Source organism: Falco rusticolus, chromosome 7, assembly GCF_015220075.1.
Source record: "Falco rusticolus isolate bFalRus1 chromosome 7, bFalRus1.pri, whole genome shotgun sequence".
In the NCBI taxonomy this organism is placed as follows: Eukaryota; Metazoa; Chordata; class Aves; order Falconiformes; family Falconidae; genus Falco; species Falco rusticolus.
The window spans coordinates 70,970,577-70,987,831 of NC_051193.1; the positions used below are offsets into that span (position 1 = coordinate 70,970,577).

The 17,255-nt window shown below is 56.0% G+C and overlaps 2 protein-coding genes across 4 annotated transcripts in view; one reads left to right on the top strand and one right to left on the bottom strand.

The window, feature by feature from the left end:
• Positions 1–10,766, bottom strand: part of LARGE2 (LARGE xylosyl- and glucuronyltransferase 2) — a 27,998-nt gene extending 17,232 nt beyond the window's left edge. Inside the window, exons 1-4 of one of the 3 annotated variants that reach the window (XM_037395393.1) lie at positions 10,685–10,728; positions 9,162–9,281; positions 4,899–5,065; positions 1,554–1,652 (exon numbers count right to left, since the gene is read on the bottom strand). The gene's annotated coding sequence lies outside the window, so the exon portion shown is untranslated. Of the gene's footprint in view, positions 1–1,553; positions 1,653–4,898; positions 5,066–9,161; positions 9,282–10,684 lie in introns of all 3 variants that reach the window. The other 2 variants (XM_037395391.1, XM_037395392.1) reach the window with 2 other exon arrangements.
• Positions 1–17,243, top strand: part of PEX16 (peroxisomal biogenesis factor 16) — a 20,897-nt gene extending 3,654 nt beyond the window's left edge. Inside the window, exons 2-14 of the mRNA XM_037395135.1 lie at positions 7,538–7,656; positions 8,094–8,234; positions 10,646–10,999; positions 11,141–11,176; positions 11,434–11,510; positions 12,782–12,915; positions 13,221–13,327; positions 13,817–13,897; positions 14,364–14,513; positions 14,833–14,905; positions 15,204–15,323; positions 15,534–15,598; positions 16,712–17,243. Of these exons, the coding sequence (XP_037251032.1) occupies positions 7,538–7,656; positions 8,094–8,234; positions 10,646–10,999; positions 11,141–11,176; positions 11,434–11,510; positions 12,782–12,915; positions 13,221–13,327; positions 13,817–13,897; positions 14,364–14,513; positions 14,833–14,905; positions 15,204–15,323; positions 15,534–15,598; positions 16,712–16,770 (1,516 nt within the window). The 3' untranslated portion in view covers positions 16,771–17,243. The remainder of the gene's footprint in view (positions 1–7,537; positions 7,657–8,093; positions 8,235–10,645; positions 11,000–11,140; positions 11,177–11,433; positions 11,511–12,781; positions 12,916–13,220; positions 13,328–13,816; positions 13,898–14,363; positions 14,514–14,832; positions 14,906–15,203; positions 15,324–15,533; positions 15,599–16,711) is intronic.
• The last annotated feature ends 12 nt before the right edge of the window (positions 17,244–17,255 follow it).

A 17,255-nucleotide genomic window follows, 5' to 3' on the forward strand; every position in this document is an offset into this window, starting at 1 on the left:
ACATGCCTGACTCAGGACAGCTGCTTTGACACTAACACACAGGCTGCAGAGTCCTGCCTCAAATCTCTTCCACATGCTCCCCTGGCCAGCACAGCGAGGCGCAGGAGGGATCGAGCCTGGGCACTGTGCAGGAGCACTACAAGGGGCAGGAGGACCCCATCTGCTTTCTGAAACAGAAGAGGAGCAGCAATTGGGCTGATCTCCAGCTCCCTTCCCTCTGCCGGTATTAGGTTTCTAATATCTGCATTTTTGCTGACGTCTGTGCTGCAGCTAATGGCTAGCTCCGAATCCATTACGTTCACCGTGTCCCGGTCTCCGGATATGCTCCAGGCATCAATACCTGTTCACCCCTACCATCTCCTGACACTTCCACTGCCGCAGGCCTGCGGCAGACGGCAGTTCCTGGGGTCACAGCCGAGCAGGGTCAGCAGCAAGTCCCCTGCCACCTCCAGCTTTGCAGCTGGAGCACCCAGCAGGCATCATGCCCCATACAGCAAAGGGCTGGGAATTCCACCCCGTGAACTACTGATGCCTTAAGTTTCCAGCAAGCAGTGCCCACAGGTAGGACTGAGAGGGGATCCCCCCGCTCCTTTGAAATGCTCTTGAACAACCTGCACCAGGAGCTGCTCCTCAGTGGGACAAGGCAGACCATATCCCAGCACATCTGACCAGACCTAACCGCTACGCATGTTGTGGAGTCTGCATCACCTCCTGCAAAATTAATTAGGTTAATTACAGGAAAAGAAAAAAAAAAAAGATGCAAAGGGACTCCAACAACCCCAGACCAACATTCTGCCTGGAAAAGTCCACAAGAGGCTTGACACCATCCTCCCTGCCACCTCTGGGAAGTTGCCAGGGGCATGGCTGTGAGCCAGGCCCTCAGGTGCCTGCCATGCATTCTCACCGGCAGAGCCGGGTAAGTGTTTTCAGCTGAATAGTTATTGATTGAAAACTGCAGTTTCCAGACCACTCAGAGTTATTCGCTACTTCACAACAAGTTTTGGACAAGAACAAAATGCTTTGTTTTCCAAGCAAAAAGTCTCATTTTGCATTGTTTTGTTTGAAATTGAGCTGCATTACATTTAAAAGAAAAGATAAAGGGTCTCTCAAACTTGGCTGTGTTGGGTTTTTTCCCCTACAGCTTTTCATTTTGGGCACTAAATCAAGCAATTAATTATTTGTTCAGCTCTGCTCTCCAGACAAGCTGCGAGCATCACGAGCCAAAGGGCCAGAGCAGCTCTGCCCAAGCAGCAGTGCCGAGAGGATGCTGATGTTTTCTGCACTGCAGGCTCCTTTCAGACCTCAGCTCGGGCTACCTCGAGGCCTGCAAGCGCTCCCCTGGGGGAAGGGGAGCAGGGCCCTGGATGAGGAATGAGGAACTCCAGGTGCCCCGCTGAAAAGGCATCCGCCTGTCCCAGTGGGCAGCAGTTCAGGACACACAAGAGGTCACAGCCAGTGCTTGAAGGACATTGTAGGAGCAGGGCTTCCCACACAAACTGCCCTCCACGGTGCATGCACATCACACCAAGGTCCCTCGCTAATCCCACTGGTACCTGGCACTGCAGCAACTCTTCCAGACGCCATCTCTTGCAGTGCCGAACTGCTCCGGCAGCCTCAGCAGCACAGGGGAGCCAAGCACACACACAGGGCACCTGACAAGGAAAGGCAATCCTTTCACTTCCCCGGCGAGAAAAGCAGCTGTGCCACAGAGGAGGCTGACGCTCACCGAGAGCCAGAGCTCACAGATGCAGCCCGGTGCCTCTTCCACCAGGAACCGGCCTGAACTGGGAGCCGTGCTCAAGCAGCCAACTCCCAAGTCCTCCTTGCCCAGAGCTATTCCTGGCACCAGTGCCCTCAGTGCCCAAGCAAGGCTGAAAGCAGAGCTCGTCCACACAGGAATGGAACAACCGCACTATAAATAGCAGACCAGGATGGCTCAGGACAGGCTCTAAAAAACCCAAGCAGCAATAGTGCTGTCCACTCAGGGTGCCCTGGGCAATACCCGAGCTATAGAGAGACTTACACATTGCAAATAGGCTCTGACAACATTGTGAAGGAAGAGCTTCTGCTTAGGCTAAGAGATCACAAACTTATCTGCAAACAAAGCATTTGGGGCATTCCACAAACCGAAAATGAGGTAGCAACTGAAAGGGGCAAAAAAAAGGAGGGGAAGTGGATCCAAGAGGGGAGGCAGTTCCCAAAGCCAGACAATGGAAAGGAGAATGCTCCCAAACTCCTTACTGACCACCCCCAGCACTCCTCCCCTGCTGCTGCTTCTTGTGTTCCCATCCCTGGGGCTTCTCACACTGCTGAGCTAAACCCTGAACTTGCAAACACCAAGGACAAAGGCAGGGAAGAAACAGCATACCTCAACTCAAGCAAGCAGCAGATGAGTGGCTCAGGACAAAAGCTCATGTCTTCTGCAATCCACAGCAACCTCTGTGCAGCACCCAGCCTGCACTAGGAGTGGGACAGAGGCATAAGAGCTCAGCCCATCCTCTGACCATCAGGGTCAAGTTTCCCTCCTACCTCCAGGAAGAGTCTTACCCTTCCCACCACACTGGCCCTCCCTGCTCCCTCTTCCCTGCTGGTGCCTCCATCTGGAACAGCAAATACTCCGCCTTCCCCTTCACACTGACAGCATATGTCCTATAAAGGGATCTCAGCCTCCACAAATGAGGATACGACCGGCCTCACGCAGCACTGCCAGGCACCAGCCTCCAGCTCTCAGTGGGGAGCCCTGTGCTTTCAGCAAGGCTGCAGCACGGCTCACTTGGGCATACACTGGGAATAAAAGCGCAGGAGAGACAGTTGGGAACATGGGGAGAGGTGTGCGTGCACAGGGAAGGCACAAGACCTGAACTGAATCACCCAGCAAATAAACACGCACATACAGGGAAGCAGTTGCTTCCTCCAACGGAAAGTTTGGGGTTTTTTGCCAGAACAGGAAGAAAGCACTCAAAAAAACCCAAAACCAAAACATCAAACCCTTGCTTTACTGCTCCTGGAGCACCAAAACCAGCCAGGGCACATGAAGCAAAGACAGCCAATGCTGACTACAAACCCACCTTGAGAATTTTGGAAGCCCACAGCTCACTTCCCTCCTCCCCCCCAACTCTCCTGTCACCCCTCACCCTCCCTCCTCTGAGCAGCAATAAGAGGAGAGGTACAGGTCTCAAGTTTGGCTGAGTTTCCACTCTGGGGACAGAAGCTCGATAACAGACTGGGCAGGATGTGAGCACCCGTTAAGGAAGAGGATTAGTAACCCCCTAATCTGCACATTTTGGAGTCTAAGCACTTTACTCCACTCTCTAATTAAACCACAGAGCATAGAGATTGCCAGAAGGCAGAGAACAAGGAGAAAGAAGGAAAGGAAATAGAGGCTGTGGCTTAAAGGCTGTTCCTTGTGGCTTCAGTGAAAGGGGAGGGGGGTCACTGGTAGGGCTGTATTTCACCTCAAGTGCTTTATGCCAGGGCTGCTGAGCATCCTGTTGCCTCCCCGATCCAATCCGTAGCAGGGCCGAGGGCAGGATGAAAGGGAACATGCATGATGGCCTGGGGATGGCACAGGAGGGAACAAAGGGCTCCATCAGACCGGACAAAGCTTTACCTGTGGCAGCTTCACCTGGCCGGCCAGGAGTGCCCCGCTTCCTGGGAATGGGAGTGCCAGACCACGCTTCTCTTCACTTCACAGACCTGTCTGCACAGAAGGGCCTTGTTCGAGCGCTTATCTGGCTCCAGGCTGGGGAGAGGCCGGTGCCTTGCTGCCCTGGCACACAGCTCTGCCCCGGGCTCATTCGGGACTGCCTGGCAGGGGAATTTTCCTGGCACAGGTAAAGAGGGAAACCTTCTACCGAAGCCCATGACAAACAAAGCAGTTCAAATAATGGCCCGTTTCCCTCGAGCTGCATTCAGACCCACGTGCCTGTGTCGAGAGGAGGCAGCAAGCCTGAGCCTTCATCTCTTGCCGCTGGCACGCAGCGGCGACAGCCTCACCGGGGAAACTACCTAAGCAGTGGGGAGAGAGGCCTTCCAGGCTGCAACACCCCACGGATCCACAGCATGGAAAGCAAGAAGGCTGGTGGTGTAGCTGAGAACAGAAGTGCTGGGGAAGGGCTTCGCCTCCCGAAATGCTCTGCCCCACTAGACTGAGGTGGGGGGTGTCTGTGCGCAGGGGCAGCCTGTCACTCCAGCGTCTCTCTCTTCCCTCACTTCTATTCTTTGGAATTCCTCTCTTCTGTTTGCTTTGTTTCAGCCTTCAATGAACAGGAAGAAAAGGGAAGGAGCCTTGACAAATCCGATCAAGGAGCAGACACGCTGAGGCTCCCTCCTGCTGGCATGCCAAGCCCTGCACTAATGAGGGGTAGAGGAGAGAGAGGTGGCCACTGAGAACAGTGGCCCCACAGAAATGCTTGGTGTAAGGGACAGGGAGAAAAGAAGCTGCTATGGTAGAATAACACCAACAGAAGCTCCCAGCCTCCAGGAGGGAGACTTCCCATTTCTCCTGGCCCAGTGAGCTTGTTCCAGCTCCCAGTCACCCGCTGCCCGCTACACCAGAAACAAGCAATAGACCATAGTAGCATTTGGAGAGAAGGATCCCGACATGCACATTAAAGGGAAATTCAGCTGAAACAGCCATGAAGATGCAACCACACTTTGTTCCAAGGATTCTCGCAGGGAATCTGGTCTTTCCCTCCAGAAAACTGGGCCACGGGGTCTTACAAGTGCTCCAGAACCCACCCCCTAAATACCCACATGCCCAGTAGAGAAGAAACGCCCAGAGCCAAGACCTTCTGCCATGCAGTTATCACCAGTTTACCAATTTGGGTACAGAAGCACTAAGACAGGAAGGGAGCGAGCACATGTAAACCACCTACTTAACAAGCAAGATAACTAACCTTTGGAGGCTGCCAATGTCGCAGGGATACCTGGCAACAACTGGAGAAGCTGGCAGGACCTGGTGGTGGTTGTGAGGACCACCCTTAACCAGGGATTATCAGCTTGCAGGGCAGATAACACATCTCAGCTGTACTTGAGGGTTTTGGAGGTTGCTGTCACCTGAAACCTGAAAGACAAAACAGTCACGTGAAGATCTACCACGTAAGAGAGCTCTGGGGACAGGGCCCTGAACAGCCAGGAGTGTCGCAGATCAGCAGCACCCAACACCTTGGTCCTGTCCCTTTTCTCCAGCCTGTTACAAGCACAGCTTGGTGTCACCCAAGGCTACCCAGACAGCCCACGGGAGAGTATCTGCATGCTGCACGTTCCTAGTCCCAGGTCACTGCACTGCCCCGTAGTGTGTGCCCTACCCCCACAAGGAGGACTGGACACGTGTACCCAGAAGTGCTGGCAGAGCCACAGCCACCATCCTCCATCACAACACATGTGAGTTCTCACACTCATTCTTCAGCAGGAGGAGCTCGGGGTGGGACGCAAGTTCCCTGGCCCCCTCCCAAACACGACAGCAGCACCAAGTGTTTGGCTTGTGAGGCAATGAAGGGATCAACTATCATGTCCCATAACCCGAGTCCTGTAACATGCCCTGGGCAGTCCCAGAAGGGATCTTTCCAGGGAGATGCACAGAAGGGAGAGAGAAGGAATAAAGGCAGAGGAGACAGAAGGCAGGCAAAAACTACCAGGCAGCTTACAATGCAGAGAGCAGAGCAGCCTGCACATGTCACTCATCCTTAGTGGAAGAGGGGATCATCCTCCTCCTCCTCTGTTGGGATCTTTACAGTGCACCCCTTTCCTCTAACTCCCACAGAGCTGGGCGCCCGCACCCCACAACGGCAGGCTGGAATGGGTGAGCCCTTCTCCAGGGAGGCTACAGGGATTATCATCTCCTCACGAGGAGAAAGCTTAAACCAGAAGCACAGAGCCACACAAGTAAGTTGGGGCAACGGGATCAGAGAAGAAAAGGGAATTGTGATTTAAAGCCCCTCCATCTGTGAGGGCAGGAGGAACAGGACCTGCACCAAAGCAGGTAAGACCTACCAAAACCATCTTTCTGGTCTGTCCCACCTGTTTTAAAATCCGAAACAGAGAAATAAGTGTACCATGTGCTGGGCAACAGCCCTGTTGCACCCCTCTAGCCACAGCAAACCCCAGGTCAGCCTGGCACAGCACAGTATGAAACAAGGGAGGTGACATCAATCTCAACAAGGGCAGGAAATCAGAAATAATTTACAGCAGCTGCTACCCAAACGGTGAGACCCAGCAGCTCCAACACACACACAGCACTGCAACTGATCGGCAAAACCCTCCTCCAGCAGCAAAGCCTGACGCTACTTCTGCTTTGGGAATCTCTCAGAGTCTGGCTACAAGGTGGCAACCAGCGAGAGAGGACACGTATGGACACTACGGTACATGTCAGTGAACAGACATCTCTCCCCTTCGTCATCCCCACCCAGCCTGTCCTAACCCATCAGCTTCCACCCGAGACCAAAGGGGTCTAAGGGGGCAACTTCAAAGACTGATACTTTCTGGAGCAGGGGGCACAGGATATGAACCAGAGCACCAAGTCCACTTGGCACCCACCCCTTTTGCAGTCACAGCCTCCCCTCTGGTGCTACTAGAGCCCTGCACTTCCAGGGAGCTGTTCAGCAAGTAAGAGCCAGGCCTCCAGCACCCACCTGGGATAGGAAGAAGCAGCTGCTGGCAACAAGACCGAGTAGGTTCAATAGCAAAGAACTGGAAAAGCAAAGGCGCCTTCAGCAGAGCTAATACTGAGCGGGGAGAGGCAGGCACGTGCCTGCCACACACGGCGTGCTGCTCGGTGGGGTCTGCCACAGCAGTCGCCAGCGTCACCAGGAAAGCAGACGTCCCATGTGCACGTGGCAAGAGCTTCATCTCCAGGGTGGAGCCCACATCCAACAGCTGCAACCCAGCCACCTGCAGCTATTTACACAGCACATGGGACCTGCAAGACCTGCGTGGTGGGACTGATCTCCACATCTGCCGCCTTCTCCAGGTGGGGTGAGGGGAGCTAGGGTGAGGCTGGAGGAAAGGCAGAGCAGAAACCACAACCAGTTGCCTCCCTCATCCAAAAGCAGTTGCAGCACCCTCTCCCTCAGGGCCCAGCTGCATCTCTCCCTTGGAGTGTTTCCATTAACTCAGGCCACCAGAGAACTGCATGTCCAGAAGTTTTTTCCAGCTGCATCACATGGCTATTAAAAGATACGGCCTCTCCCTCTCAGCCTTTAGCACAGGCAGATTTGGGATATTACAGGAGAGACTGCACATTGCCAATGAATCAGGGAAGGGAGTTACCCAAGTAACAGCCTGGGGCTCTAAATGGCTTTCTGGAAAAAAGGCATCTGGAGGCAGTCGCTATCTCACAGCAGGGCTCTGAGCATATTGCCAGACGTGTTGTTCCTCCTGGGAAGCCAAAAAGACTCTCTCCTGAGATGCCAAGTCTCAGCTAAGCTGGGAAGGGCAGGGGCACCCTGACAGAGAACAGCAACAAAATGCCTCCGAGTCAAAACACACATTAAAAGGCCCCTTAAGCTTGTTTGACCCGGGCTTCCCTTCCCCTCAGACTACCGCTTCAAGCAATAGACCTGTCAGCAACACTTCAGAAACTCAAGGACTACACCACCGACATCCCCTGCCAGCTGCTGCTTTTCCAGGCCCCAGGGGGCCTGTTGGAGATCAGAGGTGCAAGCTGCCACCACCAGCAATGCTGTGCTTGGAGCCTGGTGCGCTTCGTTGCCCTTGTCTCCTCATTTGGACAGAGATTTGGAGCTGTCCTGAAAGGTGCTGGCCACCAGTGAGAGATACCATGAGTGAATCAGGCCTTCCATTCTAGGCAGGGCTCATGTGTCAGGGACCAAAATACTCCCTGGACATGCCTCTATCTACAGGTTATTTGCAGCGAGTCACAATTTATCCCTAGCTATCCCAAAGTATTGGCTGAGCTCATCCAGAAGCACAGAAAACAGACGGCCACACTGCAGTGTGGGAGCTGAACAGGGCAGGAAGGGATGCCCCAAGGCGACAGGGCCAGAAATCTCATCCCACACCAGGACTGCTCCCTTCCAGCCACAGCTGGAAAGAGCCGCATCCTTGACCTCACGCTCCTTCCCTTCTGGCAGTGGAAGGACAGCAGGACAACATGGTTGGGGAGAATATCCACTTGCCCACCAACTACCAACCTCCCAAGACAGAGCCAAGCATCGACACACTGAGTCTCCTCCCCCACATCCCGCTGCCCAGCTCTAACGCTGTCAGGTGCTGTAAGAACGCATCCTCACCTACCCCAGCACCCTGCATGGTACGTTTTAAGCCAGGCTTACTCGGAACGAGCTGCCTCAGATCCACAGCAGCACTCTGCCTGGACTCAGGCTCCCCAGAAATAGCATGGTCTCGCAGATCTGAGCAAAGAAGGAGATGCTGGCAGCCAAGCAAGCTGGACTTCAGCACTGTACCCACTGATGGGCTGGCAGACTGTCTGCTTTTTTTGGTTTGCTTCTTTTCCTACTATTAGTGCTGAGCCTGCACCCCTCACCATCACAGCATACGAACTACTTGGCCTCAGTTACAACCAGTGGATTTCCAGTAAGCACAAGCCCTCGGCACCCAGACTGACAGTTAAGTGCTAAGAAAGGAGCTGGTCAGAGACCTTTCTGGGTATGGCTGAGAGAGAAACCAACCCCTCAGTGCAGCCTTTCACCTCCTACCACCCCCAACCTGGGCACCATAAGCCAAGGCAATTTAAGTCTCACCCAGTCTCATGGGCTCGCCGCTGCTCTGAGAAGCCAGCCCTCCTACAGTGCTCCCTTGCAGCGTATTTACCATAAAAAGGCAGCATGATGCTACTCAAACTGTCCTCCAAACTCGCTCACTGCAGGAGAGAGGTGACCAGAAAGGGGGAATGGGACAGACAGTGGCAGGGAGGGAGGCTGGGTATGAAGAAGAGTGTCTGCCAAAAAGCTGCTCACTCGGGGACAGAACTACACTATCTGGCTATGCTGTTCGGAGTAGCCCAAGGACTTTGTGCATCAAGCTTCACCTCTGGCTGAAGACAAGGTGTCTTTGAAAGTCTCCTAGGCAGCCGGGTCTCAGATTGCTGTCTGGCAGAGATAGAGCTTCTCCTTGAAGGAGAGCAGCTCCAGCAGTCTGCACTGGATATGCCCCTAGAGTCACCAGTAGCGCACACCTACCCTCAGCAAGCTGTGCTCCAGACCTCCGTCACAGGCTCCAGGTGTTCTCTCACCCACCTTGGTACTTGCACCAGCAGCTCAGCCACCGTAAAATTCACAGGCTTTCACAGGTAGCGCTGCCTGTGAATGGAAAGCTGGGTCTAATCCACGTGATTCTGACTAAAAAGGTTTGTTTAGCACCAGACTGTTTGCCAGCAGTATCTCGTGCCCTTTTTGAACTCAGCCTGCTGGAAAACAAACTCTCAGGGGAAGGGGGGGAAGAAAAGAAAGAGATCAGAAAGGATAAAGTGCCTGCCCATGCAACTGTAATTCTTGCAGAGGAAGCTGCAGGCACACACTGTGTCCATTGTGTGGAGGTAACTGGACAGGAGGAAGGAGGGGCAGCTTGGCAGAGCTCTGTTTGCACTCCGGAGACCTGCCAAAGGCTGTGAAACGCCTTCCTCACCCATGCTGTGCGCCCTCGGAGGATCAGCAGGGAGGCAGGCAGCCGTGCCCATGTGCACCGCTGCCGATCTTTGCACTACAAGGTGTGCCAAAGGCCAGGCCCAGCTCCAGGGAGCGGGACACAGCACGGAGGGGACAGCGGGCAGGGTGGTGATGGCCAGCAGCCTCAGCGCGGCGGTGCCCTCCAGCTGAGCGGGATGCAGAGCTGGAGCACAGTCCGTGCAGCCCAGCATCGCTCAGCATGGCAGGGGGGTTTGTGGGACCCAACGCAGGTTTGAGCCCCCTTCTGCAGCCAGCCCCCAGCCTGTAAACCCGGGGTTAGTGCAGTAACGAGTACAGCGTGAGTGTGGCTGTGCGAGTCCGGACGGGCTCCGGGAAGGAGCCGGGAAGCACCAGCAGCGCGGCCCTGACCACCTCCCTTGGCACCTGTGCCCCCCTCCCCCCACCGCCAAAGCCTCCCCCCAGCCCCGGCAGGGAGAGCTGCTGCCACGCTCGACAGGAGGCAAGCACAAGGGTGGCAGGCCCCCAGCCCCAAAGCCCCCTCCCCAGCCCCTGCCCGAGTGTGCAGCCCCTTGGCCCCGCACCTCCTCCGCTGGCCCGTTCCGCCTTAGGAAAAGCGGGGGGGGGGGGGGCTGCCCCTGCCCGCCCGACGGCACCCCCCGCTCCCCGCAGCGAAGCCCCCCGGCGCAGGGGGGTGACACAGGACGCTGCCCGCCGGCAGCCAGCCACACACGGGGCCCGGGGGGTGTGTGTGGGGGGGGGGGGGGGGGAGGGCAGTAAATCCCCCGCCCCGGGGACGTGGCGGCGGCTGCTCCAAGCGCCCACGCTCCCTCCCGGGAGCTTTTAACCGGTGCCGCCATCAGAGCCACGACCCCCGCGCCGGGAACGGCACCGCCAGACCCACGCGTGGGCCGACCCCCGCCCGAGGAACGGCTTACCTCCCGGAGCCCCCCCCAGACTGACCCGTGCCGCAGCTCCTCGCCCTGCGGCTACCACAGCCCCGCCTGGCCCCCCGCCCGCCCCGCCAGGGCTCCCCGCAGCCCCCCGGCCCGCCGCCGTGGCCCAAGCCCGCCCCGTACCTGGCCCGGCCGCCGCTCCCGCTCCTTTAAACCCCCGCCCCGCCGCCCATCGGCCGCTCGGCGCTCGGCCGCCGCGGCTGGCCCGCTCGGCTCCGCTGGGCTCGGCTAGGACGGGCTGGGCGCGCCGCGCAGGCGCGGTGGCGGCCCCGGAAGGCGCCGCCGCGGGAGCCATGGCGGCCCCGGCCCTTTCCCGCGGCGGCCCCGTGGCCCGGCTGCGCCTGCTGTGCCAGCGCTACCAGGAGTACGTGAGACGGCACCCGGCCGCCACGGCCCAGCTGGAGGGCACCGTGCGGGGCCTCTCCTACCTGCTGCCAGGTGCGGGAGGGGGGCGGCGGGCCCGTGACTCCCGCCGCGGCCGGGGCCTGGGCTCCGCTGCGGCACCTGCCCGAGGCGGCGGGGTCTCCCCCCGGGCCGGGCGCTAGCCGGTAGCCGCAAGCCGCTCTGCTCCTTTCGCAGGTCGCTTCTCGGACTCGCACGCGCTGTCGGAGCTGGGTAGGTGGGGGCGGGGAGCCGGGGGCGCCGGGCACCGCGGGGCGGGAGGGGGGGGGCCCTGACGCGGGGGGGCCCTTCCCCGGACCCCTCGTTTTCATCGCGCCTGGCTGCGTCCTCGGCAGCTACGGGGGGATCTGCGTGACGTGCTGCTCTCCCTCCCTCCCTCCCGCATCCTCTCCCGGGGGGAGGTGGCAGCGGGCCCGGTTTGCTTTGCTTTCTGTGCATCCCGTAACCGCGGTGTTCTCTTCCTTCTGTAGTGTATTCTGCCTCCAACCTCCTCGTGCTATTAAACGACTGGATTCTCCGAAAGGAGTTGCAGCGGAGCCTGCCTGTGGTAAGGCTGGAATGTGTGGGAGAAGGATTTGGGACACATGTTTTCTTCCCTGCAGCAGCTTTCAGGGAGTGTCCGTAGAAACTAACAGGTCTTTGCTGTGGCCTCTCTTTGCTGTCAGGTGTGTCGAGGCCAGAAGCAACCCCTGCGTGCAGGTAAACAGCAGCCCAGCCCTGTAGCTCGTGGTTTGGAGTAGTGGCCAGAGCGCTCCCAGGACCACAGAAATCAGGCTCTGTCTTGCACCAGGAGTTCCGCTGGGTTTTTGAGAGGCCCAGAACTAGAGCTAGGCAAAGGGGTTGCTCAATAACCATCACTACATCCAGAGCAGTGATTCTGGAGCACCAAAGCTCTGATTCCATCTCTTAGGCTCTTCCCTTGCACATGCTATTTAGCAAAACAAACATAAGCACCTTGTTTCTCCGTCTCTCTTGCAAGATCCCCAGACTGGCTCCCAGCACTTGTTGGACCCTTTGGGAAATGAGGAGAGTGTTTTTTTCCAGGCAGGCCTCTTCTGTTGCAATCCTGCCTACTGTGTGGGTTTGGGTGTAGGCAGCTTTCTGGCTGGAGTGTCAGGTGTGTTAACAAACAGGAACGCAGAAGACTGGCTTCCCTGGTTGTTAAAGGCCAAAGTGAATTTCAGCTGTATTGTCTTTTATTGATGCTTTTCAGTGGGTTAAGTCCTGTGGTTGACAGCACCAGCAAGGTCCCGCATGGGGAGCAGGGACCCAGGCTGGAAGAGCACGCGCTGTTTTGGGGTTTGTGCCTGGAATCTAGGCTGATGCTGTATTCAGCAGGCATTTGCTCTGGTGTGACTGTGGACTCTGGGTCCCCTTCCCTCTAATCCAAGTGTCCTCCCGCATCGACTCTAACTAGAGAGGAGGTTTGTTGTGTATCCCAGCTCCAAGACAAGGAGAAGGAGAGAGTTTTGCCATTGAGTCGGGCACTGTGTCACAACCCAGGAGACGGTCCTGCTGTGTCAGATGGGGTAGAAGGCAAGCTGAGATACAGCTGTGGTGGTTTCCCTGTTTCTGGGGTAGCAGCTCTGTGCGATACTGTGATGTCTCAGTCTGCCCCTGCTTGGAGGTAGAGAAGTCGGCTTGTGCGTAGACTCTGGCTGCAGCAGAGGCACCACATTTTGTTTCTGGGGCTGTGACTTCCGAGGCCATCTGGTGCTTATTTCTGAGGATCCCATCAAACTGGGCTGTGCTTCTGCCCTGTTTAACTCCCAAGCAGAGCCTGCATCCTGTCCCCCTCCTCCCCTCTGTGTTTTGCAGTCGCTGCCCCAGCAGAAGCTGCTGACCTGGCTGAGTGTGCTAGAATGCGTGGAGGTCTTTGCAGAGATGGGGACAGCCAGGGTGTGGGGGGAGATGGGCCGGTGGACCATCATTGTCCTCATCCAGCTGGCTAAGTAAGTCCCGTGGGCGGAGGGGAAGGGGCAGCTTGCGCTCGGAAAGGGGATCTGGAGGGGACTCAGGAGTACCCCAGGAAAAAGCCCACGCAGAGCTGAGCTGCCAGTTCCTGAGGCTGGGGGAATTTGGAGCCCCATGGCATGCTGGATACTGTGCTACAGAAGGGGACACTTACCCCGCTCGCCTTGCCAGCTACCCTGAGCAGACCTGAGTGTTTCCCACTTCTGTGGAAGCCACCTTTTCAGCACAATGGGAACCCAGCTCCGTAGCCTGATATTGAAGGTTTTCATGTGTCTGCTCACAGAGCCATCCTTCGTCTCCTGCTCCTGCTGTGGTACAAAGCTGGCATCCAGATGTCTCCTCCTATTGTGCCGTTGAACAGGGAGCAGCAGCAGCCTCTCCATCCCCAAGGTGAGCCCATGGCACTGTCGTCATCAGCTTGGCTCCTTGGTGGGCCACATGTCTTGTCCTGCTAGCAGTTACTCGTCAGAGCAGCAGCCTGGGCAGCACAGGGAACTGTAAGGCTTCAGTACACAAAGCTGAGCTGTGCTGAACTTTCTACCCTTGGCAGAGCACGAGTTAGCTTAGTGGCAGAGTTGTCCTACAGTCTGGATGGAGGAGGTGGAGGAGTCTAAGCCTGGAACCACTGGCTGAACTGTGAGTCAAGCTGAGTGTCCTCAGGTCTGATGCTGAGGAAGAAGATCCTAGGCCTGGGCAATGTCAGGCAAATTTACCTTTTCACCTTCTGCGTCATGTTAGCCCCTTCAGGCTGGTCCGGTTTGTGCTAAATCAAACTTTCAGTCTGGTCTTCTTGATGGCAATGCAGGGAAGGATGCTGCCAGCTCTGGAGTGAGGCATGTTCCGTTGCAGCCTGACCCCTGTGGCTGTTTTCTCCTGCAGACATGGAAGACAGCTCCTCAGGGAAGGATCAGACCTATGTTGGTAGGCGTTCCAGCCGTGTTGTGCGCTCTCTCCAGAGCAGTGAGTAGCTGAGCCTGTTTCTGTCCTTGCCTGAGCTGTTTTGGCTCGGTGCCCTTTTACATATGACCTGGGTGTGGGCAGTAAAGAGCAGAACCTTTTATTGGGACATATATTGCCAGTCACTGGGCCCTGTTGTTTGGGGTATGTCAAAGCCACGGGGATTCAGACATGTGTGCAAGGCTAGCACTTAAATAGTATTTTCCCAAGCAAGCTGTGCGACCGAGACAACCCGTCAGTGTGGTTATGCTTTGAGAATCATGGACCTTTACAAGTACCCCTTCCCTGCTCTGTCCCCTCTGGAGACAAGCTGTGAGGGTGCTGGACAGCCACAGCAGTTCCTGCGCGCACAGCTTTTCAAGCTTGCCCATTTCACACCTTCACAGTGCAGAAAGCAGCGGGGTGGTGGCATGGGAAAGCACAGCAGGAAGGTTTTACTTGTGCTAATGTGCTGATCTGCTTGTTTCAGCCCCATCCCTGCAGTCCCGGCACTGGGGGTCCCCCCAGCAGAGGGAGGAGTCGCAGAGCCGAAGAGCAGAGATGAACCAGCCTCCCACCCCTCTGGGTCTCCAAGAAACCATCGCAGAATCCCTCTACATAACCCGCCCTCTGCTCCACCGTATCCTGCCCTGGCTGCGTGCGTGCGGGTCTCGTCATACCCGGGTGCTGGCAGAGGGTGGTGCGGGTGCGGGGCAGTGCCACGCCAGGCTTCTCCCTCCCTGCCCCTGCTCTGCTGAGGCAGGGACCTCGGGACTCCCCCCTTCTCTTAGCCTCAGCCGCTGGAACTGTGGGCACCAGCCCTCCAGCCCCTCCCCTGGGCCCCTGGCACTGCCTTAGTGTGTGTTCTGCTCTCGGCAGAGCTTTGCTGGCACCTGGGGGATTGCTTGTCTTCTTGCTTGGCACCTCTGGTTCTTCCCGTTCCTTGACTGCCTTCCTAGTATTAAGTTTAGGAGTGTGGGGCCAGAGATCGTGGAAACCCTGGCTCCTCTCAGCAGTCCTGGACATCTCGAGGTCAGTCTGAGGAAGAGTCTTTGTCGGTGCTTGAGGTTGGTGGTGGCTGAGCATCACACTTCCCCCTGTTCCTCAACCCTGGACAGGCCCTACTGAGAGAAATACGCACAGGGGCTGGTCTTTAGCTGGGAGATTGGCACATTTAGGTATCTTCTGCAACACTTACGGTGCTCTCTGTTCTGAGCTGGTGCAGCCTGCTCTGTGTGGAGCTGAGAACGGAGGGCATTTAGAAACCCACTTTCTTTTCCCCTGCTGGCTGCTGTTGCCGTGAGTTAGCTTTCTGCCCTTCTCCTTCCAGTCTGAGCTTGCTGAGTGATCTGAAAGACCTGAACAGGCGAGAGCGAGCGGAGCTGAGGCGACGAACCATCCTACTGCTGTACTACCTGCTGAGATCTCCTTTCTATGACCGATACTCAGAGTAAGGGGCCCCTGCTGGGCTTTTTCTGAAAATTTCCCTTTTAACAGAAATAGCGTCAGGGGACTGGGTGAGTAGATATGAAGAGGTGCGGGTGCCTGTGAGCAGGTTAATCTCGAGCCCTTGTGTAACAGCTGCCGTTGCTGTTTGTGCATTCAGCAGCTGGGGCAGGAGGTGTCCTGTTGGACTCGTACATACTCTCTCCCTTCTTAGGGGCAGGATCCTTCTCCTTCTGCGCTTGCTGGCTGATTATGTGCCTGGAGTTGGCTTTGTCACACGTAAGTGGGGTCCCACTACTATACCCCCATTTATTTTGGGTGGAGAAAAGTCAGAGAAGTTGGACAGAACATTTGTCAACTGGTTTCCAACCGGAGGAAAGAATTGAAAAGTCCCTAGAATGGTTAGCACCAGTGCACCCTGTGTTGATGCTTGTGTTTTATTTTAAACTGGAACAGGAAAGGATTAATTGTTTCCTGGCTCGACCACAGTGGGTAAACCTCTGTGTGCCCTCCCAGGCGGCAGAGCTGTGTCTCTGCCACCTAGGCCTGTTCTCCTGCGCTCCCTTTCTGCGCCTCAGCTGGTGCACCAGAGCCCTGCTCTGCAGCCCTGTTTCTGAACTCTTTTTCCCTGATCCCTAGTCTGCAGTGCAGACGTGAGGGGTAAACAGGTGCCTAGAGGTATTGACCCAGGCAGGAACCAGTTGTAAATCAAAGGGCCAAACCAGGTCTGTCTTCTAGTCCTTCACCAGAGGGATCCCTTTATTATGGGCCAGAATTCCACCTCCCCCTCTTCCCTGCTGATGTGAAGCCTTTCATGGAGTAATTCATGGCAGTGATGTGGCATTAGATCAGCCTGGCATTGTGGGATTGTCCTTTCTTTGGGGAGGTCACAAATCTGGCTAGCTCAGGGGCTGCTTCTTCCAGTTAGTGATTTCAGAGAGGCTTTGGAGCCTGCATTAAGCCATGTGCTACATAAGCATTTTCACTCTACAGCAGTTGCTTCTGTGCCTGCACCTGCTCGTTATTGCTGAGTCGTCTTCTCTCTTCCCTGTGCCACAGCAGTGTCCTGAATCACTGCATGTGGGTTTTCCCCTTGCACGTTGTAGACCCCTGCTTCCCACTGGAGCTGGGACATGTCAGCTCTGAGGGAGTGGTGGTTTGCATCCCACTTGGTCCTGCCCTGATCTCTGGCACCATATCCCAGAGTTGTCTCCCATCTTGGCAAAAGTAACTGTTCTGTTCTTGGGCTCATCTGAGTTGTATAACTGGAGATTTGGGATTGTTGGGTATCATAATGAAAGGGGGGGGGGGTGGTGTAAGAGTACCCTGTGTACATACAGCTTCGAGTTCTTGCCTTTCTATGTGTGTGATCCCTCTGTTCTCTTGTTTCAGGGCCGCTGATGGATTACTTGCCTGCTTGGCAGAAAATCTATTTCTATAACTGGGGCTGATGCGAAGATGATGATTATTCTCTGCTAAGATCATGGCTGGACATTTCTAAGGAGGGCAAGTAGACTGGGGGAGGGATGTTGATGATCACGTCTAATTTTCAGTTAAACCATCAATGAGAAGCTCCTGTTCTGCAGGGTGGGGAGGGGTGTGTATGTAATTTTTTTCAACAGATCTAACTGTGAATGATGGACACTATATGCGCGGAGAGACCCTTCTGACCTCTTTCTCTGGACCATTCTGTGGCTGCAGCGATGGTGATGGGACAACCTCTTTTTTTTAAGCACTTGATTTTTCTCCTTTTGTACAGCAGCATTATAATGAAGCCAGGCAGCGTAGTGGTTTTCTGGAGAGCGTTGTCTCCTACCTCATGGCACTGAGGTTGACCTGCAGCCTGCTTGTGTTGGCCGTGCCTGGCCTATCTGCTTGGACCTGGCTTGTCTGTCAAATAAACTGACTGAATGGAAAGAACCGAGCTGAAGGACCT